The sequence below is a fragment of the Mixophyes fleayi genome, chromosome 5 (assembly GCF_038048845.1).
Source record: "Mixophyes fleayi isolate aMixFle1 chromosome 5, aMixFle1.hap1, whole genome shotgun sequence".
Lineage (NCBI taxonomy): Eukaryota > Metazoa > Chordata > Amphibia > Anura > Limnodynastidae > Mixophyes > Mixophyes fleayi.
Window position 1 is genome coordinate 21924288 of NC_134406.1, and position 27709 is coordinate 21951996.

The following is a 27709-nucleotide window of genomic DNA, read 5'->3' on the forward strand; positions in this document are numbered from 1 at the left end:
CTCTATGGGGTGTGCAGATTTCTATGGAGTGTGCAGAGTCACCATCTTTTCAGCCAATGGTTATGACAGATGAAGAGCACACTTCTGACAGTAAATCTTGTAAGACATGTATAGTGTGTACACATGAAACGTCATGCTGATCGGAACTTTTTTTTTATTCATTGGTAAAATCGTTAAGTATATTGCATCTGAGAATCTTGTATAGTGTGTACCCAGCCTAAGATAGGTTACCTTACCTCAAGCAAAAGGCCGCATATGCAGAGGGACAAACTGGACAGAACCAGACAAAGAAATCCTATAGGGCCCTTTGTGTGGTCAGTCGATGGTGATAACAAACATCGTCACCTGCAACTGCATCTTCAGCTGGGAAAAACATTTTAATCCTTCCTGCTCATGTTTGGTGGCCGGTACAGACTAACGATCATCTCACAGAAACAGGTAATGTATGACAATGCAAAAGGCAAGGCCTTATTTTATTGTCCAATATGACTGCAGAAACAGTAGCAAATAGATACAAGTAAAAGCACTCGTACATGAAACCGAATTGACAAGGCAACGCCTGAGATCCTGGAGATCTCATAGCTGGGAACCACAGCTGAGAAACTGGAGATATTTATTCTGCTTTAATGGACTCTGTGGATCTCAGGTTTATATGAGAAAACCAGGAAAGGTGACTCTCACTTTGTATTTTATTAATAGCTCATGATGGTTGCACTTTAATAACATGGGCTGCGTCTGTTCATTCATTCATTAAATAGGAAATATAGGATATTGACCTTTAGATCACAGGCAATTTTATTTGACCTTTACATTAATTGATTTGTTTAAATATTACTGTTAAGATGTACTCTGCATTGTATGCATACATTTATTTCTTGCTACTTGCATTAGTTTTATTTTCATTAAGTATGTAATATTCTAAATACTTTCGATACTAAATAAAACAGATACAATTTATGCAATATTTTTGGCATTTGTAAGTTATTGCGGTATGTTATGATTTCAATTATGTTAACATCTAATCTTTAATTAATGCATAGTTCACTAAGAAATGATGTGTCGGTTTGCGATGAGACAAACTTAATTGTGAAAGGAAAACTCTTTTAATACAAAGCAATTATCACTGTTCTTTCTCTTAAAGAGCAAGTTAAAAAAAAATTACATTACGGACATTGGGTTCTTTTATCCAGAAACCCATTATCTGGAAAATTATATAGAAAACAGAAATGCAAAATATAAATTGTTGCTACACTTTGAATGTTATATATACAGATATGCTTATAGATAACTTCTACAGTCACTGTGAGGAGCTACACTTGATAATGAGTAGGGGGATGTCAAACTGTACACTCAGAATTGATCACCAAATACCTTCTCCTATAGTCACTATGACTAGCACTGCTACACTATATAATGAGTAGAAGTATGTTTTACACAAGGACAAGGCCACCAAGTGCCTCTTCCCACAGTCACTTTGAGGAGCACTGCTAAACTAGACAATGAGTAGGGGAATGCCATACAGATAGACATGATCACCAGGCGCCACTTGCTACAGTCACTTTGAGGAGAGCTGCTACACAAGGTACTGAGGAGGGGAATGACAGGGACAGTGTGAGGGAGATGTGAAGTCAACTTTTTAGTATAATTTAGTCTTTTTTTTGGCATGGTGATACAAATACAGGAAACCTGTAGGTCCCAAGAATTCCAGGCAGATCCCATATCTGTATATACCTACTTTACAAGTGTCCAAATTCTACACAAGACAAGGTATATATACTTGGTTCACACTTTATTCCTGTTTTTCAGGTTTTCCTTTAGTGCCTACATCAATTCATGCTTTTGCAAGAACGAAATACTTTAATGACAAGTAAGTAGTGATTTTTTTTTTTTTTTTCATTTCAACAGATTAATAAAATGCAGGCTGTATTTGCATAAAACGTCTAGTAATACATGAAAATGGTTTAGCGACTGTGATTGTGGGGGAAGTATTTTCTGTGCACACCATATTTCCTGTTTGCAAGTCTACTATATACACTGCAGGCAGCCACCAGAGTTCATCTGATTTCTAGCCGCCAAGTTAAGCTATAAATTCATTAAATAGCAAATGTAGGTTCAATGAGAAAAATCTTTGGTACCACCAGGGGTGCCTGAGCCATCCCACCACCATCCTTCTCATTCCCCGGTACCCTAAACCAGCAGTCATCATATATCACGGTTATGATGACTGACAGCAGGAAACCTTGTCTCTTCTGTTAATGTCAATCCTCACATAGTAAATGTAGAAGAAGACACACAATGACATGGGTCTGCAAATACTGACACCGGAGCTTGGGAACCAGCTGCATAGAGCTTTCTGGGATGGAAGAGGAAGTTGTCAGGGACCAGAGTTAGATGGGAACCAAGTCTTGGCCAATGCCTAGAAATCTATCGCCTGTGCAAAGTTCTTATTTCACCTCATCATAGGCACAGCCATGGGCACTGTCAGGTTACTGAAATATTTACATATACATTTGTGAAAGCTCAAAGAACAATGGAACAGCTTGTAAATTAAGCTTAGTGGTTTATATAGCAGCATGTTCAACTATGTGCATAACTATTTTGTTTCCTAACAGCTGTTGGATGAGCGTGGAGACGCACTTGTTGTATATCGTTCATGGTCCAATCATGGCCGCATTACTGGTAAGAGCATAGATTCCTTTTGTAATAATTTTGTAATAAGAGACAAATCAACGTACATTACGCACATAATATATCATTCTTAGCACATATGTACGTTCTTTAAACCATGTTTACATAGTAATAATCTTTAATATTTTAATAATACCGCAATGTGCTCTTCAAATTTATGTAGAAACGATGGATCATCTGTTCTAGAATACAGAATACATAGAATATAAAGATTTCCAGAGTCACGTTCTAGCTTATCAAGTGTCTTTCTCTATATATACCACTCACATGAATATAATTCCTTTGCGGGTGAGACTCTCTTATTACTCCGGAATAAGTTAGACTATGGAAAGCTATTTTTTAGTTTGGCACAAACTTAGGGTAACCCAACCACGCCAGGGACATTTAGGTTTTGGTGTTGTAGTCATTAGATCCCTGGCTGGTTCTGAGCAGATAGTTCTAACTAGTTCTCAATGGAGGTCTGACTGGTTGTACTGTGTCTTGTCCTGGAACCACTTCATTATATTTACATCAGCCGAAGTATTGCTAATCCTCTATGTCTACAAAGAGCTTCCAAATACCTTCCCAGACTACGAATACACTTAACAGTATACTTGCCAACTTTTCCTCATTGGCTTCAGGGATATCTTGGGGGAGGTGGGAGATTGTCACAATTTTGGCCAATTACAGCAGGAGGTGGAGCTAAGATGATGCAATATTTGCGTCATTAAGCCCCGCCCTGCCACTTATCTATTGCGGGGGCGAGAAGCGGGAGGTTGTCCTGCTCTCCCGGGAGCCCGTGAGGTCTCCCAGAAATGCGGTAGTCTCCCAGACATCTCAGGAGAGTAGGCAACTATGCATTAAAGTTAAGCAGCTAATGAATCTCTAGAGACTTAAGTGTCTTTTACATTTCTGTCTCCATTACTGAAGTCATGTTGTCTTACCTGTCAGTCTTTGATTAAATCTTGGTCTCCATGAAAATGGCCACCTCCATAGGCATCAATACATGGACATAGGACTCAATTTCTGGACTGTGTCATCATGCCACAGATGGTGAAGCCAACCATGTCTTGTACTGGCTCAGCATCAGGGAGAATGCCAGACTCTTCAGGGAGTGAGGGAGATCACCCCTATTTCAGGGAGTCTCCCTGACATTCAGGGACAGTTGGCAAGTATGAGTTTGTACAGCCTGTTTTAAGAGCCCCCTGACATCGGAGAAGCATTCAGTGGTTTTAGTTATCCAGAGCCCACTCTTTTTTCAATCTCTGGTAAATCAATTTAGAAGGTAACTAAAGTGACTGCGCCCTTTCTGTACACTCTTCACCATCTGCCACGAATACCATCAGGTTCCTTTAGAACTATAATTAATATTGTCTCCCCATTCTGGTGTCTGCTCTACATTACAGGACCCATTACAGTTATCACTGTACAATGCAGAGCCTATTCCTCCCAAGAGCACTGACCAATGAGGACGCTCTGCCTCATACTATTTTCCCCACTTGTAGGAAGCGTCATCACTTAAATTACATCATATACCAGGGACATAGAACTGCAGGAGAGAGTAATTAAGCCATCTCTCTTCTTGTTTAATGTACTGCAAACACATTCTATAGAACTGAGCAATTTCTGCCAGTTTAAAATGTGGAGAAACTGTTCAATATGTGCAAATATTATGTAGGGCTTAAATAAACATGAGAATGTGCAAGGAGATCTTTACACCAGAAGACCTGGGGTTATTCTAGGGAGACTCCAGAAATTTGAAGGAGAGTTAATGGGTGTGAGACACACAAACAAACATGTACACCAATTCACAGCAACATAAACACGTACACACATCAACACACACATCACACGTAAACCAACACACACAAAACACACTCGAAACGCAAACACATTTTTCTCTCTGTGTAATGTGCAAATAAGTACAAAAAAGTACAGCTGATTTTTTTTAGGCACGCTCATTACATCTGTCACTTCTCTATTTAAGCTTCTTGGAATTATTTTATGGTGCCTAGGAATTTGGTTTGTGCTTGTGCGTTATTCTGTCTAACTGCTACTGACCCGGCTTGTCCTCAATCCTGTTTGTTACCAATTTCTGAAACATAGCTCCATGGCCTTACCATGGCCAGAATATTGATTTTGACTCCAGTCTCGTCCTTTTCCATAGTCAGCCATTGCCCAATGAGTCTAGTTCTAGGGCCCTATGGGTTCCCCATAGTGATGACCATCATTCTAGTGAAACTGGGGTTGCTTTTAGATGCCATGCCTCATATTATGCCAGAGCTAATCACTAGCAACATCACAAGTTCACACCTGGGACAATTTGTCATCCTGTAGGGGAATAATTTAGAGTTAGGCGTACATCAGTTTTTCTGGAAACAAATATATGCATTTAAGTATTGGGCATGTAGACCAAAATGTGTTCATATATAAATTTGAGTGTATTTTAGACTTCTTATGGCCAATAACATCTGGAGAGGCAGAACTAAGGCAGGCCAACATAACTTGAGTCTAATAAAGGGGTGTTGTGGAGGAGATGCGACATAATGAGGCTTGGAAGCATTCCCAGGTCTTAGGCGGTATATGATTTGCAAATAGTGGAGGCCTGATTCAAAGATATGTTGTGGTGGTGATGGCGATGGTGATGATTATGACACCCGCAGCTCTATCTAGTTGCTTCTGATTGGCTTCTTGTGTATTGACCCCTTCAGCCGACAATAATTCATTCACTAGTGTCCCAAGATTCCAATCGGATTTTTAAAGCAGTAAATAACAAATGTTTGGGTGTCTGCATGTCATTAAATTTTATGTGGAAAATGCGTCTTCCACACTTATATTTTACACTTGTCAAATCACTATGGTCTCTCCTATATATGGCAATTCATTACATTATATTGGGCATAAATAGGGTGATGCAACATTTGGGTGTAGTACGAGTGATCGGTGCTGTAAACACCAACACTCTTTAATCCTCCACAATTATTCCTATACTGAACAGAGCGACAAAGAAAAAATAACTACTTACCAATTAGGGTTAGGGGCAGGGGTTATGGTTAGGACTTAGGCTTAAGACCCCTAACCCTACCACTAAACTGTAAAATGTAAAGCTAATACTTACCTGGTTCCGTTGGTTGCCGCTTTAAATTCGAAACTTTGCAAGTCGCAGCTGTAAGTGACGTCATTTACAACTGTCGCGATCTCCTATCTTCGAATTTACTCTCTGTCTTTTTACTAGTAAGTAGTTATTTTTTCTTCGTCGCTCTGTTCAGTATAGGAATAATTGTGGAGGATTAAAGAGTGTTGGTGTTTACAGCACTGATCACTTGATTACCACCGCAACATTTACTAGTAACACTGTCAAGCAGCATCTCTACACTATTTGTGGGGCATAAAAACACACATTGGTACACCTACCGCAGAATTACTCCTGTTTTTAAGTTGGATGTATCTTGAGTTACATGCAATGCAACATACGTAAGTACGATTTTTTTGTAATACATTTTTAATGCGTATGTTTGGAACACAAAATTCTAAATGATACCCTAGATGTGTTTTAGAGTTCCTGACCTATCTTACTCTCTTTTGAGCAGTCAAATAACTGAACTATCATCAGCAGCAGCTATTTCCATAGCCCCAATAATTCTACAGCACTGTACAGAGAACTCGCTCACATCAGTCCTTGCCCCATTGGAAATTACAGTGTAAATTCCCTAACATACACACAGAGAGAGAGAGACTAGGGTCAATTTGATAGCAGCCAATTAACCTACCAGTATGTCTTTGGAGTGTGGGAGAAAATCGGAGCACCCAGAGGAAACCCACGCAAACACAGGGAGAACATACAAACTCCTCACAGATAAGGCCATAGTTGGGAATTGAACTCACAACCCCAGTGCTGTGAGGCAGAGGTGCTAACCACTAAGCCATCATGCTGCCCATACTATCCTAGAAGGTCTACAAAAAATATGTGTACCCTCAGCACATCACCCTGCTTCTTCATTACTTCAGAAGCATCAAATGAAAACCAATTATCAGCCTAATACATTCCAAAACAGATTAACATTTAATAAAAAGACCACCTTTAATAGCAAACGTGTTTACTGAAGCTCCATTGTTCTATTTGGGAAGGAATATTCAGCATATATTAGCTGCCTATTTTTTAATCAATCTATAACATGGCCTATAAATTACTCAGTCAGTAAGAATATTCAGAATTATGGTGACTCCAAGTGAACGTTCTAAAACAGGATTATGAATCGAGACACATTGGAGTTATTTTCTCATTTGACTTCAAAGAGCCCATTTTACAAAGTTATGGAAAAGTTGTGTATATATTGGGGAAGCAGCCAACGGAGATAATGTATGACGGCCGTAAACTGATGATTAGCAGACTGACTGAGAACACATTTTTTTATTTCTAAAAAGGCAAAGCTCCATTAGAGCATAAATTACAAGTTATGCATGAAAAGCTAAATCATGCATAATCTATACCATAAAACACAAGGTTAATTGTATTCATCATATACAATCTTTGCCCAAACACAAGTCGCCTTACATAAAAAGCTACTAGTAAAAATCAAAACTGGGTCTCTAAACATTACTGAAGAGTATCGGAACTAAACATTAATATTGATAAAAATGTTTGATAGTTCTTCATGTGTATTGAAGGACACAGCCAGGGAGCTTCTCAGTCACTGCATAGCAGACTTAAATTCAAGGTGGAACCAATGCCACCTACAGAGTGTGTTGGTGGCTGCTGAGCCACAACTAAAGCTCTTATTTTACTAAGACTTGCACCTTATACATTTTCCTGAGCATGTTTATTATAGCTCTCCGCCTACTTCCTATCCATAGCCAATGCTCTGCATCCTAGAGGTTCTTCCACAAACTGCCATATTATTGTGTCAATGTGCCTTTATCTTGCACTCCTGACATTCTCTCTATCTGTGCAGCGACTCCAGGCTTTGTAAGACTGACTGACTAATATTCAATCAGAAAAATATGGGAACGAATTAGGACATTTCCATTTGAATCAGCCCTCACCTTCAGGCTAACTGTCCAGCAGTAAAGCTCTGAATAAATAGCACAAAACAGGATGCATGCAATGTACAAAAACAGATATTAGTAAATTATTATATGCAATTGTATTCCATTAATTGCTGTGTGAAAATATATACTTATTACAATTCAAATCTCCTTTAATTGTAGAAATGTGAAGATTGAAATCCCCATCCATTCTTAGCCATTGTGAACCATTTACTGTACCAAACTTTAGTCCATCTGTATATTAACTCAATCTGTATATTGAAATTCCACTTTAAACAAGTGTTTTATCGAGGCTGGTAAGAAAGTAGCAGCCGCTAAAAGACTAAAGTAGCATCATTCATGACCACTTACTGTACGGTCCTTAGGAGTAGCGTGCACATTGCCCCACAGAGACCAGTTGCTAAATTGTATTAAATAATTTTGCATAACTTTATAGGGATCGATAACATGACATTTCTATCATTACAGGTCAACTTGTTCTTTCTTCTGAATATTGTCCTAGTACTTGTGACAAAGTTACGAGACACCCACCGGGCAGAGTCCAACATGTACATGAAAGCAGTGAGAGCCACGTTAATTCTGGTGCCACTGTTGGGCATCCAGTTCGTCATCTTTCCGTGGAGGCCGGAGAATCGACTGGCAGGAGAAATCTATGACTATATCATGCACATATTGATGCACTATCAGGTACCAATCACCCTGCATTTCATAGACCCATTACTGATTTCCATACTGCAGGTTTTAGGGAAAGGAAATGTTTATTTGCAGGAGGGAATATGTAATTTATTACTCTATGTATTTGTCTGTTGGGAATATAGTATTTAAAGATGCATAACAACATGCTCATTATAAGACTTTACTAGAGATGTTCACTGACCCCCGTGCTTTGGTTTTGGATCTGGATTAACTTCGTGTTTGGTTTTGGTTTTAGTTTTGGCAAAACTGCCCTCACGTGTTTGGTTTTAGTTTTGGATCCCTATTTTTTCTCTAAAATCCCTATTTTTTGCTAAAATCACATAATTTGGCTCTTTTTTGTTCCTACATTATTATTAACCTCAATAGCATTCATTTCCAGTCATTTCCAGTCAATTTTGGTCAAGTGACAAGAACACTGCTACCCCTCCTGTTTCTGTGTGAGCAATGGCGCTGAGCAGTGGCAGTGGAAACTGGAGAGTGACAAGAACACTGCTACCTCTGTTTCTGTGTGAGCAATGGCGCTGGATCTCCTGGGGAGGGAGGTACTTATGGAATCCAAAACCCGCAATATCCGACAATGCAACAATGACATTTTGCCTCGATTCAGATCCGAGGACGCGCGAAAGTACCGAGCTGGCTCGCGAGCCTACTCGGATCCCCTAAGTTCGGGTGGGCTCGGTTTTCAGAAAACTGAGCCCGAGCATCTCTAGACTTTATCTATTGTCCATGAGGATACTACTAATGTCATTCAGTAGACTTCTATTATATTTAGTCTCTGTTTTATAAACTTTTTATCACCTCCTGTCAGTCTTATTTACTTGCCATATTCCTTTCACAGTGCAGTATATTGGGGATGCAGCAAAGTTTTGGATACAACATCATTAGTGGTTGCAAAATCCCAAAAATATGAGAGACTAGACCAAGATATGACAGGCACAACCAACTACATTTGCCTGCACAGAGGGATAACATGGAACTACACCTAGAATTTGGTTTCTCCTGTATTAAGAAAAGGATTATTATTATTATTATTATTATTATTATTATTATTATTATTATTATTATTATTATTATTATTATATGTTTATTATTGAGGAAGCATGTTTATGTCAGAGGGAATAAAACAAATATTGTGTTGATCCAACTGTCCCCAAGCAGAAAATTGTATTTTGAGATTATAGTTACTCATGTTTAGTATTAGGTAAATGGATATATAAATATCATTTTGTTAGGTTAGCTTGCTTATTATACCCTACAGCTGTTACTGTTGTTGTGTATAAACATAAAAAGTGTAAACAGAACACCAAGACCTATTTTGTATTAGTTTTTCTGTCGTATTTATCTTATTTGAATACTAGGAAATACATGCATATCAAAGTCCCTGTTGCTGGATTTTACATGGCTTATATAAACTGAATCTAATTCTACTTGTAGAGTTTACCATTCATTAGTCTTTTCATTTGTTTCTGTTCCATAATCCTCCCAAAGCCCTCCTGACAGTCTTATTGATGTGTTGTAATCCCCTCAAAATAAATTAGCTTCAAGCACATCCAGGAGGCAGAGATCAAGTGTCAGATCATTGCTGTCTAGTATATCCCTCCCCAATACAGGGCACGGTTAACAGATAGTAACAAAATAGGCGCACTACAAAGTTGGATTTTTATAATGCAATATCAATTATATTAAGTATCTATAAGTTGTAAGCAACATTTATAAAAATGTACATCACGTTGATCTCTTCTACCATAAGCTGCGATGTGCCCAAGTGTAAACTTATGTCAGAAAATTTAATGTGTGTATTAATAAAAAACAACCCCATCCTTCCCTAATAAATTACATGAAACACATTATAACCAATTAACTGTGAACCAGACAGATCAAACAGATAATCTTGTTGACCGCTATTATATGCAACATGGAGTTTCCATTTTATTACAGTAAGTAATGTGCACATCTAAATATTTTCTATCACTTGATTATTGCATATCAACGATTTAGACAATAAAAAAAGAGCATCAGGCACTTTATATCATCTGAGCATATTTAAAAAAAATCAGCATCCAAATGAGAATAAAGTCATCAAAACAGTTTCAAATATAACTGGACTATTAGACATGTGAATTTTTTTTAAGGGGCAAAAAGCGGCTTCACAGGCTGGGTACACACTAGAGAAAATTTCTCCCGATTCAATATCATTAACAAGATTTACATTCAGATCTGTGCTCTTCATCTGTCATAACCATCGGCTGAAAAGATCCTGACTCTGCGCACTCCATAGAGATCTATGGACACTGCCGGTCCTGAGTGCCTAATTGGAACTACATCGTTCCATTGTTGAACAAGATTTTTAGTTTGGTTTAAAAATCAAACAATACGATGAGCTTTGGAGCAATAATCGTTTATCGTTGGAGCATGCAAACTACTGCAATGTCGGGCCAATCGTGTGATTGGCCGGATAATTGTCTGAAATCCCTATAGTGTGTACCCAGTCTTATGCTCTGAATAATTTGGTAATCCTTTCACCTTTAAGTGATCATACATGCGCTATCATAGCATCACCTAGGTAAACAAATTATATGTTTGATATGTTTGACCATCACATTTAAGCAAAGGGTCTCCCTTCACTTTCATATAAAATAAAAATCGTATACAAAACTTTATTTATACAAAACAGAATAATACACTCCCTAAAAGTCCATCTAATCTAAACAAAACCATAAAACTTGGAAGTTTACTCTCATTTAGGAGAGTTCAATTATTTGAAGAATAAAATAGCAGAATGCTGGGGAAGGATTCTTCATTGTACCCGCTGTTCTCTCAATTTTATATTTTCAGTAATGACAATTTAGGAAATAAATTGGTTTCAGCTAGACAATACCATGTGATATGAAGATTAAGAAATCAGACAGAACTGAGATAGCCTCTGAAACAAACCAATATGTTAATTTCTGTTTTCCCGTCCACTTTAAAAGTATTTAACACATTTTTTTTTCCGTGCTTTTTTAAGGGATTACTTGTTGCCACAATCTTCTGTTTCTTTAATGGAGAGGTAAGATTTACTTTTTTAACATACAATGTGCCATTAATGTGGAAACGAAATATGTCAATCACACATTATTTTTTCATAAAGATTAATTTGGGACGATGAGAGAACTTGAAGGCATTGGTGCATCATGTATCAGGGCATTATCATATCAATTATAGTTTGTGTTTTTCTGCAGCTTTCTGGGTGACAGCTTTAGAACATTAAGAACATGTTGCTGTAGGCTTTGAGTCATTGTTCTGACTGAATGTAATTTTTCTCTCAAGTCCTTGGACTCTTGCAGACTCCAGCAGGTTTTCCTTCCAAGACAAGACATCCTGTGACTCCCCAGTTGATATGAAACTACAAGCCCCAGCATGCTTTGCCAGTAGAGAAGATGCCAATAGCTGGCAGGGTGTGCTGTAGTTTCACAACCCCAGGAGAGCCACGGTTGGCCAGCCCTCAGGGGCTGGCTGGGCTGGGGGGCAGGGGTGCATCTGCCCTCTGGGCCTTTCCCATAGAGAGCTACCTTGGGCTGGGTCACAGGACCACCTGCATTGTTTCCTTTCAAATGTTCATAATAGGCTGTTGAGTCGAGTCTTGCCCCAAACCCCCCCGGGGCTATAATTTGTCAGACAGCCCCTTCCATGCCTGCCATCGTGTTATGCTCCTGCCACTATGCTTCATAAAATTATTTGAAATATTCCCCTGATTTGTACTTTTCAGTAACCATTTTCTCAGATTTGCTTTGAATGTTCTTCATGATGTAGCTTTTAATTGTACTCAACGTTTTAATTGTACTCATGTATTCTCCAATCAATTAATTGACATCTAAGGCAAACCAATTGCTCTGGGATTTATTTAGATGTATCTTAGCAAACTAAGTACATTTTTTATGTGCTCAATTATTGTCTATTTTATCTTTATTTTTAATGAAACTGGAAATAACTTTAGAGCTGTGTTTTTATTTCACAACACAGAGTATATTGTGGTCAAAATTCTCAAATAAATCTGTTTTTATTGCATGATGTAAGAAAATAAAATGTAGAAGATTCTTTTTATAGCCACTGTTCTTATGAATAGGTATATTGCCCAAAGTTTTGTTTGTTAAGTATAGGCTCTTAATGTGTAAATTATAATGATTGAACTTACTGACAAGCATATGCATCTTAGCAGGCAAATTATGTCTGCAAAAAATGTGAGGCTTGATAACCTGAGGAAACAGGATGACCTTGACTTTGTGTCCCAATGAAGGGCATAGGAACACTGGGAACACCTGTCACTGTTCCAGCGAGGGCAGCCTACCTTTCTATCACAAAGGACATTGTGACTTTTTGCTTTTAGTTGCCTTGACGACCTTTTGTTCATAGATTGTGCAGCCAAAGATCTTCTATCACTGAGGAAATATTCAAAACCTCAGCGTTCTGATACATAGAACCCTTAGTGTGACCTCTTACATGTTGGGGGTTATTTCCTTAAGTCACTCTATAATACATTCCTTAGAACAACTTTACTAGAATATGTTTTTTACTTGCTTCGCAATATTATTTACAGCATCTATGTTAAAGTGTAATATTTATCCTGTACTGATCTGAAGTTATTTCCTTGTATACCTTCACCTGATTTGACCCCCCACATCCTTCTTGTTTTTCACTACCCCCACATAACTTAACCCCACTTCACTTACCTCTTGCCATGTGGCCTGCTGCCGCTCCCTGCGTGCCCCTGAACTTATTTCCTTCCTGAGCATGTTTGATTGACAATACAGAACGTGGCCACATGCAGACACCAATCTTGGACGTTAATCTGATCTAAGTGTTGCGGTCAGTAGCAGATCCTGTAAGCAGCTCCCCGCTGCTGATCACGTGATGTCTCCTCTGCGCTCAGACAGCAGTCCAGTGAGACTGTGTTGCAACCAGATTAGCCACAGGCATGTAAAATACATGTGGCTAATCTGGAGGGGAACTGCGTCCTAGAGTGGGTTGCCAGGCAACAGAAAACCCCCTCTATGTGTCCTTCTAGTATCTATCGCAGCATCCGTTTGTCATTTAATAACACACAGAACTCCCAGAGTTCTATGTGGTCGGTAAACAAGCCGAGGGCAGTGACATGAGAGCGTGCTCCTTATTATCCATAAGGTGGACAGTCGGGTACATGTGAGCAGATAGAAATGTATGCCTGCATATTTCCCGGTTGATAAGTGACCTTTCATCATCATCATCATCATCATTTACTTATATAGCGCCAGCAAATTCCGTAGCGCTTTACAATTAGGAACAAACATTAATAAAACAGTACTGGGTAATACATAAAGACAGAGAGGTAAGAGGGCCCTGCTCGCAAGCTTACAATCTATGGGACAATGGGAGTTTGATACACAAGGTCACGTGCTACATCATATTGCACACTGGACCAGCTAGAATGCAAAGGTAAAAGTATTGAGTGGGCTGTGTGATCAGTCACACAACAATGTTAGTCAGAGGGTTGTTGTCTTGTATTATCTGTGTAGAGGGTGGTAATAGGGTAACCTAGGGAGATAAAGATGTTGGTTGAGGAATATTATAAGCTTGCCTGAAGAGGTGGGTTTTCAGAGAACTCTTGAAGGTTTGAAGACTATAGGAAAGTCTTACTGTGCGAGGGAGGGAATTCCACAAAGTGGGTGCAGCCCGAAAAAAGTCCTGTAACTGGAAATGGGAGGATGTGATGAGAGTGGAAGAGAGACGCAGATCTTGTGTAGAACGGAGGTGTCGAGTTGGGAGATATTTTGAGACAAGTGAGGAGATGTATGTTGGTGCAATTTTGTTGACGGCATTTAATGAGTTTTACCATTTTTGTTTTTTTGGTTTTGGTTTACAGTATTCATTTGCCGTTAGACCTGCTTTGCCAGAAACAATAAAACAATGAAAACATATTAACTTTGTTCAAAATTGTTCGAACGCCGCCTTTATCAAATAACAACAGTTTAATACAACAATATTATTTTTCTGTTGTTTCCTCTGGAAGGATCCGTGTTTCAATTACCTTAGAAGAAAAACATACGGCATAAACCCAGCTATGTTTATTGTGTGCAACATGTCGGACTCTGCAATAATCGCTTTTTCAATTTTGGATGGACCCAAATGACTTGGGGCTCTTGACTGATTCATAAAAATCTAATCTTAACTGAGATCCTACTGTACAATCCCAGCTATAAGTGAGACTTGTGTTAGATTCGTGAAAATTAATTTGTGGTAATATAGTTTTATAGTCTTTTTAAGCTCTGTGAATCCTGGAATTATTTCAGTCAGTTACATCTCTTGTGGCAATGAATAAATCCATTTACATATTGAGTTGGTAATTCAGTTGTGTTAATGACATTGCCATCATTGATTGTAATTCATTATAGCTCGCTGGTGAATTGTGATAATCATCATTGTTTATTTAAAGGGTGCACCAGATTCTTTAGCAACTGACAATCATGTAACAGATATGACATACATCTTACACTGATAGCACACATGAGTATAATAAACATAATAACAGCCATGAATACATTTAACCATAATAACACATACATGGATAGTCATGATCTAGCAATAATACCGAATGTCAGGGATATGATTGAACAAACAGTAGATGATTCGGCTTAAGACATGACATCGGGGTCGTATAAGGCAGACAGACATAAAACATAGGCTAGATAGGTCCTTGCCAGGAGAGCTTATATTCTAGAGCAGTGTTTCCCAAACCCAGTCCTCAGGGACCTCTAACAGTGCTTGTTTTCCATATCTCTTTGCAGGAGCACAGGTGTATTCATTACAGACTGACACATTTTGAAAGATTCACAGGTTGTACTAATTATTTCACTTGTGACCTGGACTTGGTTTGGGAAACACTGTTCTAGAGGGACAGGAAATTAGAGACAGTAGGTTAAAATAGAACACAAGGGGATGTGGTGGTCGTAGGAATCAGAGGAGTGGACAGGAGCGTCTAGGTTTTGATACCTGTAACCTCTGTCTTCTTTGCAATAATTATTTTATATCAACATGCTATTTTCAGCACTACTCAATTGCCAGGTGCCCACATTAAATTTTTGGAAAAATAGCTGTGTGCCTATTTTCAGAAAGGTCCTGATCCATATAGTAACTTTGTTCACAGGATGCAGATATTTGCACCCTTGCAAACACTGTAATCTGGACATGCTAATATGTGTGCTTCCCATAAAATTGGGTACATTAGCCCAAAAGTAAGTGCATGATATCATAATATCTCATTTGTACCATAGGCCCACATTTCTTAAGCTTCACAGCTGACCATTAGAGTCTGATTAGAAAGGGGGTAATTGGGGACGTAGCCCAGGATCCAAGGCTCCTAACTGACCCAGTCTTTTACCATTTGCATTGACCTTGACCAAAGAAGCAATGAGGCTTTCTATATATTGTGCTCTAATGATGACTTCAACTAAGGAGTCTTCAGTAGGGAATATTCAATAAATATATTATACATTATAAGAAGCTGGCAGCACTAAATTGTGAATTATATTTTTCCCCTAAGTACATCTTTTAGTGGATATATTAAGCTTGTACTGCCTTCTGCATAGGTACTATGTATTAATATGTGCCAAAATAGGCGGGACTGCCCCAATTCGCAGACCATAAAAGGGACATGTATTCACGGGAAGGTATGGGTTCTGTGGATCTGGGCATGATTTGGGCAGATCATGAGAGCTGATTACTTGTTTTACGATTTTTAGTTTTTGAAATGTTGGAAGGTAAGGATTTAGATACATTACAAATCTAACCTTGTAAACATCAGTTTAAATTTAGGACCTTGCAATACAACCACAAAAGATTGATAAATTGCAAAAAAATTATAGCTTGAGCTTGGCCAACTGGAAACTAAGACCATTGAGCCAATTGCTTTCGGCCTCAGGGCTTGATATAAAAAAAAGTTTCATCATCATTTATTTATATAGCGCCAACATATTCCGCAGCGCTTTACAGTTGGGGACAAACATAGTAAATTAATAAACAAACTGGGTAAAACAGACAAAGATGTGAGAAGGCCCTGCTCGCAAGCTTACAATCTATGGGACAATGGGAGTTTGACACATGAGGCTAAGACTAAGTCTACATTTTGCATTTTGGACCAGGCAGGCTGCAAAGGTAAAAATGACTCATAGGCTAAATGATCCTGTCACACAACAATGTTGGTCAGGGGGTAGTTGTCTTGTGTGAATTTGTGTAACGGGTGGTAATAGACTAAGGTAGTGAGGTTAAGAGGGTGGTTGAGGAATATTATAAGCTTGTCTGAAGAGGTGGGTTTTCAGAGAACGCTTGAAAGTTTGTAGACCAGAGGAGAGTCTTATTGTGCGAGGGAGAGAATTCCATAGAGTGGGTGCAGCTCGAATAAAGTCCTGTAACCGGGAATGGGAGGATGTAATGAGGGTGGATGCGAGACGCAGATCTTGTGCAGAACGGAGTTGCCGAGTTGGGATATATTTTGAGACAAGAGAGGAGATGTATGTTGGTGCAGCTTTGTTGAAAAACTTACTTGGGGTCATGCATATGCATCCAAAAATTAAGCTCTAAAATGCTGGATGGTGCATCAAGCTTTGCACCAGTGACATATGTACCAGATGTACATCAGACGTACTTTCAATCAGATAGACTTACACCTAGAACTGTCATCATAATCAGTGGATATTTGGCACCTACAGTGATACAGCTACTGACAGGTGTATATGTGCAAGTACCAAATCTACATATGGAGATAGGCATATTCTTTTCTTGTGGCTATGCACAGTACAGATTAGTGTATTTTGCACTAAGCAAACGGGTGTTCCCGCAACACAGGGGAGAGCTGGCATATGTTAGCCCGGGGGCAAGACTCGACTCAGCAGTCTATTAGGAACATTTTAAAGGGAAAAAAATGCATATGGCCCAATGACCCCAGTGACCCAGTCCATGGTAGCCCACTATGGCCCGCTGTAGCGCGTGGGCACAAATTTCCCCTGCCCCCGAGCCAGCATGCCCGTCCCTCTACATCGGCCGTCTACATGGGAATTGGTGGAGTAACATAACTAAAGACAAGGACGTTCCATCACCTTGCTCTGTCAGTTACTGTGTATTCCTGTATAGCACACGACACTTCCCCTTAGATTTAGTGTTCATTGTCTAAATAGCCCATATAGTCAATTGCTCTTCAGTCCTTTAGTGATGTTATTCAGTTCCTCAGCTTGTGTTTGTACTGCTCCTGGTGTTCCCTGTTTCAATCAGTACATTATTTTTCTTGTAGAACACGACTGTTTATCAACCTAGCGCTTTGTATTATTGTAGCCAAATTTCAGCAGTGCGCTTAATATATATGCATTTGACATCAACTTGCCATCTGAATTAAATCCTATATAAATGCATGAAAAAGATACATAATCCTTGCAGTAAATATAAAAAGTATCTGGTATTAATTGAATTAAATGTCACTTTATATAATACATCACTCTTTCAGGGTGCAGGTACATTAATTATTTATTTGGAATGGTAGTACTTAGACAGCATACATTTGCTCTATCTACTTGTTAATGATATTAAAGTCACATTTACACTTTTGTGACCTAACTCACTTCAACCTTTGTACCTCTGTGTAGGGTTTCCTCGTCTATTTGTGTGCCTAGCCAAGTGAATTTAATTAATATTTTTCTGAGCTAAGGCGTTTTTTGCTAAAGATTTTAAATACCCTATTATTTTATTTATATTATATGAACACATTTAAAATAACCCCGATTTGTTTGACAACATTGGTGCATGTATAGAAATTAACTCCCTCAAATTATTTTACCTGTTTCTCACAATTATTCAGGTATCTCTGAGCCCTACACATGTACCACCCTAAATGTTGGTTTATAAATACGTTACATTAGTATTAGAGTGCTGTGTCGGCCCCATGGTGTGCTGCAATGACTCTGATCCTAATTTGTGTTAGATAGCGGTTACCCAGAATTCAGGTCCTCCTAAGGTATCTTAATCAATCACAGCGCAAGCAGTACAGCTAAAGAGATAACTGTCCGCGGCATCAAAGTGGATTAGGATGTTCTTCTGCAGGAATGCAGCGTGAGAGGCCCCCTAGAGAATAGAACGGTATGAGATCCATTTACAGCAGTGTTATACGCAGCTCTGAGGAGACCATAGAAAAATGGTCCTGACATCATTTTAATGTGGTAACCTCTGGACCTGTTTTCCATGTGTCCACTGACGTCTCTCCTGAGCTATTTCTCTGGCAGTTTTCTCGATAACGCTTTTGTGGGTTGCACTTTAACTAGTTGGAGTGGAGACAAAAATATGTATATTTATATGGGTATGGAATAAAAATACGCAATAATTGCTGCTGTTCTGTAATACTATTAAACACATAAACAACTGTGAAACACCCGAATTTTAACACTATATATGAACGGTGCTGTTTTTGAACTAGATTCTCCAATGTGTATACAGGAAAAGAAATGGTTTAAAGGCTGCATACAGAAGTGTTAGTAAATTACCCCCTAGCTAGCTACCTTCATTTACATTGGTGCATTATGATAGTCCTCCCCACTTTCGGAAGATTAGGTTGGGAGGACTAAGATTTTGATACACTCACCGCACTTAGGTGCACCTCAAAAGTGTAAACATCACATTAGAGTCCAACTGCCCATCTCTTTAGATTAAGGGGACATCAGGAATGTGTTTATTATACGTGGGTGAAGTTTTGTTTTTTTTTGCAGTGTTTCTTAACAAATATATATGTATATATATGTATATAGGGCAGCACGGTGGCTTAGTGGTTAGCACTTCTGCCTCACAGCACTGGGGTCATGAGTTCGATTCCCGACCATGGCCTTATCTGTGAGAAGTTTGTATGTTCTCCCTGTGTTTGCGTGGGTTTCCTCCGGGTGCTCCGGTTTCCTCCCACACTCCAAAAACATACTGGTAGGTTAATTGGCTGCTATCAAATTGACGCTAGTCTCTGTCTCTGTGAGTTTGTATGTTAGGGTATTTAGACTGTAAGCTCCAATGGGGCAGGGACCGATGTGAGTGAATTCTCTGTACAGCGCTGCAAAGTTAGTAGCGCTATATAAAATAACTGCTGATGATGATGATGATGATGATGTGTATATATACAGACCCCCATCCCATCAATTCCCACTGTTCCCATGGCGTAGACCCATGAATATGAAAATTATCTATTTAACTGGCTTAATGTGGATGCCTCAGTTGGAGGGTTGGATTTTTTACACACAATTGGTTCATTGAGTTGAGAAATCCACTAAGTTCCACTCTCTGGATAGTGGGAAACAACGAAAAACATTTTTGCACACCAGCATTCCTTGCATAAAGGAACACATATCATGCATTATATTTATTATAAGGATTAGTTTTTATGTTGACAAAGCCCTACCGATATTTTATGCAGCGCGGTAATTTCAGAGACTCGGAAATAGAGGTCATTTAATTCCCTGTATTGACAACTGCATTTGGAGTGACAAATAAACAGTAAAATGTTTCTGATATTATATAACTACTGGGAATTGAAGGCCCTAGAAGATGCATCCTTGTCATTCACTGTTTGAGGTGTTATCTCCAGAGATCTGCAGGACAGTCTGCTATGGGGTTTTATTTTTAACAATTACAGCCTGTAATTAATATTAAATGTCTGAAGGACATGATATTAATGTATTAGTGCTTTATACAATTGGTATAACATTTTATTTCTGATATTACAAATTGTTGTATACTAATGAAGCAGCAGTAATAAAATATCGACCTTACTGTATAATCTGGACAAAAAAATGTTTTTTTATTCCAAACGGAGTTTATCAAACTGTTGGGTTTATTTAATAATGCGGTTTAATTTGAAAAAAATGTGCTGTAACCTATAGCAATACATCATATTCTAAGTATATTATTTCTAACACAACTTAGAATATGAAAGAAAAGGCCTGTTTGGTTGGTATGGCAAATTACATTGTATCATATTATTAAATAAGTCCTGGTACATGCCAGAAAATAATATAATAAAAAGTATTGAAAAGTAGAATCACTGGAAAATGTAGTGTATTCCAGGATATAAGGGCATAGGAAAATTCTTAGAGATGTTAAAAAGGAGGATGATAGGTATAGGCACATAGGCAAACCGAAGGGAAGGGGGGTTCCTAGTGCTTAGAAACCCCCCTCCAAGCCTGGGGCACTGTATAATTGAGGTGGCTGGACCCTCCTCCTGCTTCACACAGCTCTGCTTGAAAAGGGAGAGCTGCGTGCACCTAATAGTAGTGCACACAGCATTGCCCATGTATATTATGGGGATAGGAAGAGTTGGAGAGCAGCCAACTGTCTAAAATTATAGCTACGGCCCCATGCATGCTGGTCACGCCCACTGTTGCTGTGGTGTGGAAACCCCTCTACAAATCCTGCGTTTGCCCCTGAGGCACTATTCTCTGTAACCTAAGTAGCCTGGAAATTATTAAAAAATTAAGGGAATGATTAATTAAGGACTGTAAAGGGCGATACGTTGCGTATAACGTTCACATTTACTCTGCGCGTGCTCAGAACTGGATCAGGCGCCACAGAACGCAGCAGCTTCCAATTAATCTTCGAGCGCAAACGACACTTATGACAGTTTACGATTTAATTGCCGGAACGGGGAGTGGACTAGGCGTATGCACGTAGTCTATATACAGTAAGGGCGTGCCAAGCTCAAGCACACACAGCGTCAGATTCAAGCTCTGGACATCTCTAATGTATGTGATTTTCAGTCAAATCACTTGCACCAGCTACAGGTCTGGTGTGAGTGCCGAGTGATAGTGATATCGGCTGTGCATGCATGCTATAACATGTGTTTGCAATCAGAAGCAACTGACATTAGTAGACATTAAGAACATCATAATAAATAATAATAATAATAATAATAATAATAACAGGTGACATTAATTGAACAGTTGTTTTTTTTTTCTGTGCGTTCTATCGAGATTTGAAATTCCACGTACGTATTAGATGTATCATGCAGTGGATTGTCTGCTAGAAGAGGGTGGATCTAGACCAGTATTCATCAGCAGACGTATCTTCATATCCACTCCTTGTTGGAGATGGTCATGCGTATTATTATTATTATTACCATTTATTTATATAGCGCCACTAATTCCGTAGCGCTGTACAGAGAACTCATTCACATCAGTCCCTGCCCCATTGGGGCTTACAGTCTAAATTCCCTAACATACACACAGACTAGGGTCAATTTGTTAGCAGCCAATTAACCTACCAGTATGTTTTTGAAGTGTTGGAGGAAACCGGAGCACCCTGGAGGAAACCCACGAAAACACGGGGAGAACATACAAACTCCTCACAGATAAGGCCATGGTTGGGAATTAAACTCATGACCCCAGAGCTGTAAGGTAGAAGTGAAAACCACTTAACCACCGTGCTGCCAATGTACAGAAAGGGAGTGTTCAAGCAATTGTGTACGGATTCAGAGTGTGACATAGTCGTAAATACGACTAAAAAAGTATTTTTATTTGTGGGTGGTCAGGGGCAGGTGTAAGTAGTAGATGATGATGACGTACACCCGAACTAACAAACCTCTTGTAATTGGAGATTTGTGAATGATTCGTAGATGCCTATTGAGACTTTAGCAGCTACTCGGCCATAGATTAGGAGTGACTGAGCATGTTGTAGCTAAGTTATTCAAGTTTAAATGATGCTTCATAGCAACTGTGTGAAATCTCATTTTTACACTGACCACAAAACTAGACGTACTAGTGTGTCTAATCCGTACAAAGAATGCCCTTGATTTGATGAGTTGCCTCTATTGGGTGGTGTCAACTGCTGCTGCACAGAAAACTACCCCTCCTTACTCATCATAAATAGTCTCCAGTATGTGTAGATGTCAGGCATACTCTTAGGGGTATATTTACTAAACTGCGGGTTTGAAAAAGTGGAGATGTTGCCTATAGCAACCAATCAGATTCTAGCTGTCATTTTGTAGAGTGCTCTAAATAAATGATAGCTAGAATCTGATTGGTTGCTATAGGCAACATCTCCACTTTTTCAAACCCGCAGTTTAGTAAATCTAGCCCTTAGACTCTCCCTAAGTAGCGGTAAGCTTTAATATGTCCAAAATCTTAAATCTCTAGAAAATAAACAGTGCAAAGAAATTCCTTATTTCAGTGTTTGTGCCATTGATTTTAGAATGCTATATGTCTGCTCACACATGTTAGAATATTCTGACTTTAATCTGTAAAACAGCTTCTCTGTCAAGCTGAAGGTCAGGTACCTGCATGACTATAGATCTGACAAACGGCATCCGTGGTGTGATAAATCTTCTTGTATATAAGTCAGAGCAGTAGGAATGTAAGTGGTTGGACTTCTGACAGAGGAGACTAAATGAATCCTTGAACAGCATCTGGAGTATGGAAATGTATATTCATAGTATGCAAACAGCCTACACAAAGTAAAGGAAGCTGGTTTGTGGACTGAACCAATATTCGGCCCATCCATTCATTAGAAACTAGTGACCTCAATGAGGCACGATGCAGATGATGTGTAACAATCTTTGATTTTCTTTACTGCATTCTTCCCAATTTTAGAAAGTTGGTTTCCGAGAGCCTGCTGGGGGAGGTGGGCGGGATGGGGAGCGGGGCTTCAAAATGCGTGGCCAAACGCCGCGATTCACCGGGAATCGCGGCGTTTGGGACCTAATTCTGCCCACTTCACTAGGAAGTGGGGCACTTCCTAGTAAAGTGGGCAGATCCGGGAGATTGCCACACTCTCCCGGGAGTCCGTGAGACTCTCGCAAAATACGGGAGTCTCACGGACATTCCGGGAGAGTTGGCAAGTATGCTTTACTGACTGGAGGCAGCCATGATGCTTTCTGTCAAATCTACGATAACAGAAATGTTTGATGTGTAACCAAACAGAAACATTTGTGTTCCACAAGTGCAAATGCAGCATCCACAGACCTCTTACCGTGCAATGCAAAAATGACTTTATTGCCAATTCTGGAAGCACAACTGGCACAGCATACATTTAAATACCTGTTCACCTGTTATAGCACTGATCCCACAATTACTCTGTATCTACGTCTGCTTCACCCTTACACTCTTGTCTGGAAAGTACTTAACTAATACAAACCAGATGGGCACGAAATGCTACACAGTTTTTAGTATCCAATAATGGCAAGTTGCAGCACCTAACACTTCGTGCTACAAAAACTGAATAAAAGAAAGATTTAAATATATACAATATATCCCCTCTGATATCTGCCATAAAAAATGACAATATCATATGTTGGTGTTGGACATATAGCTTAGTAATCTGTGATATAACTGTTGTGGGGGTCTTCAACTGTATGATGCCAATAGGGCTGTTTATAAAGCCACTGAGCTGGGATGTAGAACAAGGAATTTGATCTGTTTTATTCCAAAACTTTGCCCAACACTGCAGTAAAGTCCTAACCTTGTTTCTGATCAGATATTGATACCTGATCTATGTTCACATTCATTTTATCTTCTGTAGCTGAGAGACACACAGGTACCTGAATGATATAATGATGAGGGGAGGGCTGGCAAATTTTAGCCCTGGGGGTAAGACTCGACTCAACAGCTTATTTCAAAGGGAAAAAATGTAGGTGGCCCAATGACCCAACCCAAGGTAGCCACACTATGGACTCAGTCCAGGGGGCAAGTGCCCCCCAAACCCCCCAGCACAGCCAGTCCCTGATAATGATACATTTTATCAGTATGTACTCAGACTGACTTGATCCTTACTCCTCTTTTGCAGGGCTGCTCATCTACAGGACTATACAACTAATAGTTACACTGTTGCGTGCTCACATAAATATATTGGCAGGGAAAGTGCCGATGTATTTTTGTGTAACATGATTATTTTCTGAGTAAAGGTATATGTTTTGGCATTCAAGGATAGCTTGTGAGCCTATATAGTCGTATAATTGGATGAAAGAAAGTATATTGGTCAATATTGTTTTTACCGTGCGATTGCGATCGGTGCGCCACGTGTCATGACGCAATCGCACAATAAATAGCGCACGTATACACTCGCACTTACACATTCACTTGTATATAGTTCATATTTATAATAGTTCCAGTCCACAGTCGTTTATGAACAAATGTTATTTAGTTTATAGTTAAATATTGTAATGTTATATGCACTTTATTGATATTTAAAGTTCAGGTCACAGGGAGCATGTCAAGTTTGGTATCATTCTAATCCCCTATTTAACCGTAGACATCTGGTTCATTCGCCAAAAGGATTGCACATTCTGTATGCTAGTTATGGATGATAGGGTATAAATGGTAAGAATGATATTGTCTGTGTAATGCTAATAGACCAGTTTAAACTAGTCCTTGGTGGGAAAATTAGTATTCATCCTCTGGAGAGCTGAACCCCACCCTTGGAAAGATGACCCCCACCCTTGGAGGGTGTCGTTTGAACTGACCTATGGACTGCATTACACTGGACCCTCCTGAAGCCTGAACCTATGGAAACATGCCAAATCATTTGTATTGTTTTCACTGTATCACTGAGTGTATATAACAAGGGCTCTGGGACCAGCAGGCAGTCACATTGGCCACAGACTTCAGGACTGAATGACTGTATGCTGGACCCAGCATTGTGCAGCACCGCGCAGCATATGTATCGGCTGTACTGTACTTATTTATTTATTGAACTGTAATACTTTTGCTACATAAATTGCTTGTGCTTTGGAACCACACAAATCGCATAGACAATAATTATTGGAAAATTATGAAATTACTTTAATAATTTATTTTCAGGTTTGATTATACTACTTACACTGACTATTTGAAAACAAAATGTGTATTTTCCATCTTTCTTTCTTTAATCCTAGGTACAAGGGGCTCTAAAGAGACAATGGATGCAATATAAAACACAATGGGGTCAACGAAGAAGAGAACATTGTTCTATGCGCTCCACTTCCTACACCGCGACATCTATAACGGAGGTCCCAATCTATCTCTACCCTCATGATTCCAACAGCGAACAATTAAATGGGAATTACGGAGATGACTCTGAGATCACTGCACTAAACTCCGGGGATACATATGCCTGAAAGTTTACAAGACTAAAGAAGTTCTTCAAACATGAGTGTCCACAAGTAGGACTTACTGTTAGGATCCACTACATGAAGATTACTCTGGAGCTAACCAGAAGTAGCCTGGGTCCATGGACACAAGTCCTGTTTTATGAGATTATGTAGAGAGAGCAGCTTTATCTGATGTGGAGGACAAATCCAGGGAATGTGAAAGTTGTATGACTTGGCCATGAACAGATTCACATTAAGAGAGACATTGTCCTTAATTGTAGTAGACGGCTAGGTCTTCTGAAGACAAAACCAGGAAATGGAGGAACATTATATCTTGTTCTGCAAACACTATACCCTTTCATCTCTGTACAAAACTGACATTTGGCTACAGGTTTTTATCTGTGCTAATCTATGAAAACAGTTTGTTAGTTCCATTAGTATTAGGATGGTAGTACTATTAGTAATACAAAGGTTAGTTCTGCTCATTCAACTCTTTCAAAATCACAAGAGCACAATTTTGAAGAATATGGCTTTGGTACTGCTCCCTTTAACTTGAATAATCTGGACGTGATAGTCATACATAAGTATATAGGTGGTGGTCTCTTCTTTGGTACCCCCTCAGTTAGCTCAATGCAGTTGGCACCTTTAATTTATAGACTTCTGGAAGGCTTCTGTAGTAATGTATGAGCATCAAAGCTTTGGTGCACAGGTAGATATGGGAACTAGATTCTGATTGGCTGGCGACGGCACTTATCCAATCACGTTCTTATTGTCTTTTACATCCCTGTACCAGAGCCACACTTTCTTCTCACATTCATCAATATTGAAGCCTTCCAGCAATGGACACCACTAACAATAAGCATGTGCTCTGGGTATATTCTAGGTATGGGACTTCCATTAGTGTATCAGGGTGAAGAAGATGGGGGTATTTTGTAATTCCTATAAACACTGACTTGTCGGGGAAAAAATCCACTGACTAGGGTTGCACTGAACAGCAGGTTGTCAATGCAGATGCAGCCCCTTAGAGATATAATTTGATTAAGCTTTTAACTCTTCATTGTAAATATTGCTCAGCTTAGATAGAACAATGGATGGCACTTAACATAAGCTAATTTTAGTTTTTTACAAACTGGTGGAGGTTTTTTTCACCAAAAGTTCACGACTTATAAAGTGCTCATAGAGTTTATTTTTACTTGTTATCTTGTCTTATAGTTAATGGTTATATGTTATGTCCATTATATAAGTTATCTCCATTTGTTTGAGCGTGAAATTGAATCTGAAATTGGACTTGCTTGATTTGAAAGGAGCTGTTTGTGGTATTCAATAATCATGTAAATGAATCAGTGTGGGTATTAAGTGACAACTCTTTTGCTGGACATGGAAAGAGTCAAAGTAGATATTTTAAAGATATTTTCTTGTATTATATTTCTACTGATGAAGGTGAAAAAAATTGGTAGACAAAGAATTTTTATATCTGTTAAAGTGCTAAACGTAGCTTTACAAATGGTTCAAGTTATTTTATAGCCAGTTTAAAAGAAAGGTTACTTATTTTTATGAAGTCTATAAATGTTATTGTAAAGTATAAAGTGGAAAGAGAATCAAAAAATGCGCTTTGTGAATAATACATCTATCATATACAGTCTATTTGTAGATTTAACTATATTTAAAAAAAATATTTTTTCGATATGCACTTTTTTTCTGTGACTTTTCTAGTATTCATGCAGTCCCATCCTCTGTGTAACAGCTTATTGCATATTTCAGTACATATGTTCAAGGGCTAATATATTCTATAACAATGCATTAATTAATGCAATATTGGCTGTGTCTTTGTAATAAGGACTGCAGAGTACAATGGAGACGAAGACTAGAGATATTTTCACCATATACTTGTACAGAGACATAGTTTTACCTATTAAGATGTTTGAAATGTTATTGATTTTCCAAATCACTTTTCGTTTAAAAACACTGCATTCAGCTACATTGATTGCAGACACTGGGACGTGAATAATGCAATAGTTATTACTGAAGTATAACATTCCTGAAGAAAAGAAGATCCTTATTTTGCCTTTTTCAGTTAAAAAAAAAAAAAAGAAATAATGTAAAATGATGTATTTATAATTTGAGAAAAAGAAGTATGACTTTGAGGGGCATTTGTATTAATTACAGTACCACTAAATAGAATTGTAATAAATCACAGCTGATCGTTATTAT

The 27709-nt window shown here is 38.8% G+C and overlaps 1 protein-coding gene across 1 annotated transcript in view; it reads left to right on the top strand.

Annotated features, from left to right (window-relative positions):
• CALCR (calcitonin receptor) overlaps positions 1–27185 on the top strand; it is a 241844-nt gene extending 214659 nt beyond the window's left edge. The window contains exons 9-13 of the mRNA XM_075211802.1: positions 1807–1867; positions 2613–2679; positions 8182–8400; positions 11417–11458; positions 25304–27185. Coding sequence (XP_075067903.1) covers positions 1807–1867; positions 2613–2679; positions 8182–8400; positions 11417–11458; positions 25304–25525 — 611 coding nt within the window. The 3' untranslated portion in view covers positions 25526–27185. The remainder of the gene's footprint in view (positions 1–1806; positions 1868–2612; positions 2680–8181; positions 8401–11416; positions 11459–25303) is intronic.
• The last annotated feature ends 524 nt before the right edge of the window (positions 27186–27709 follow it).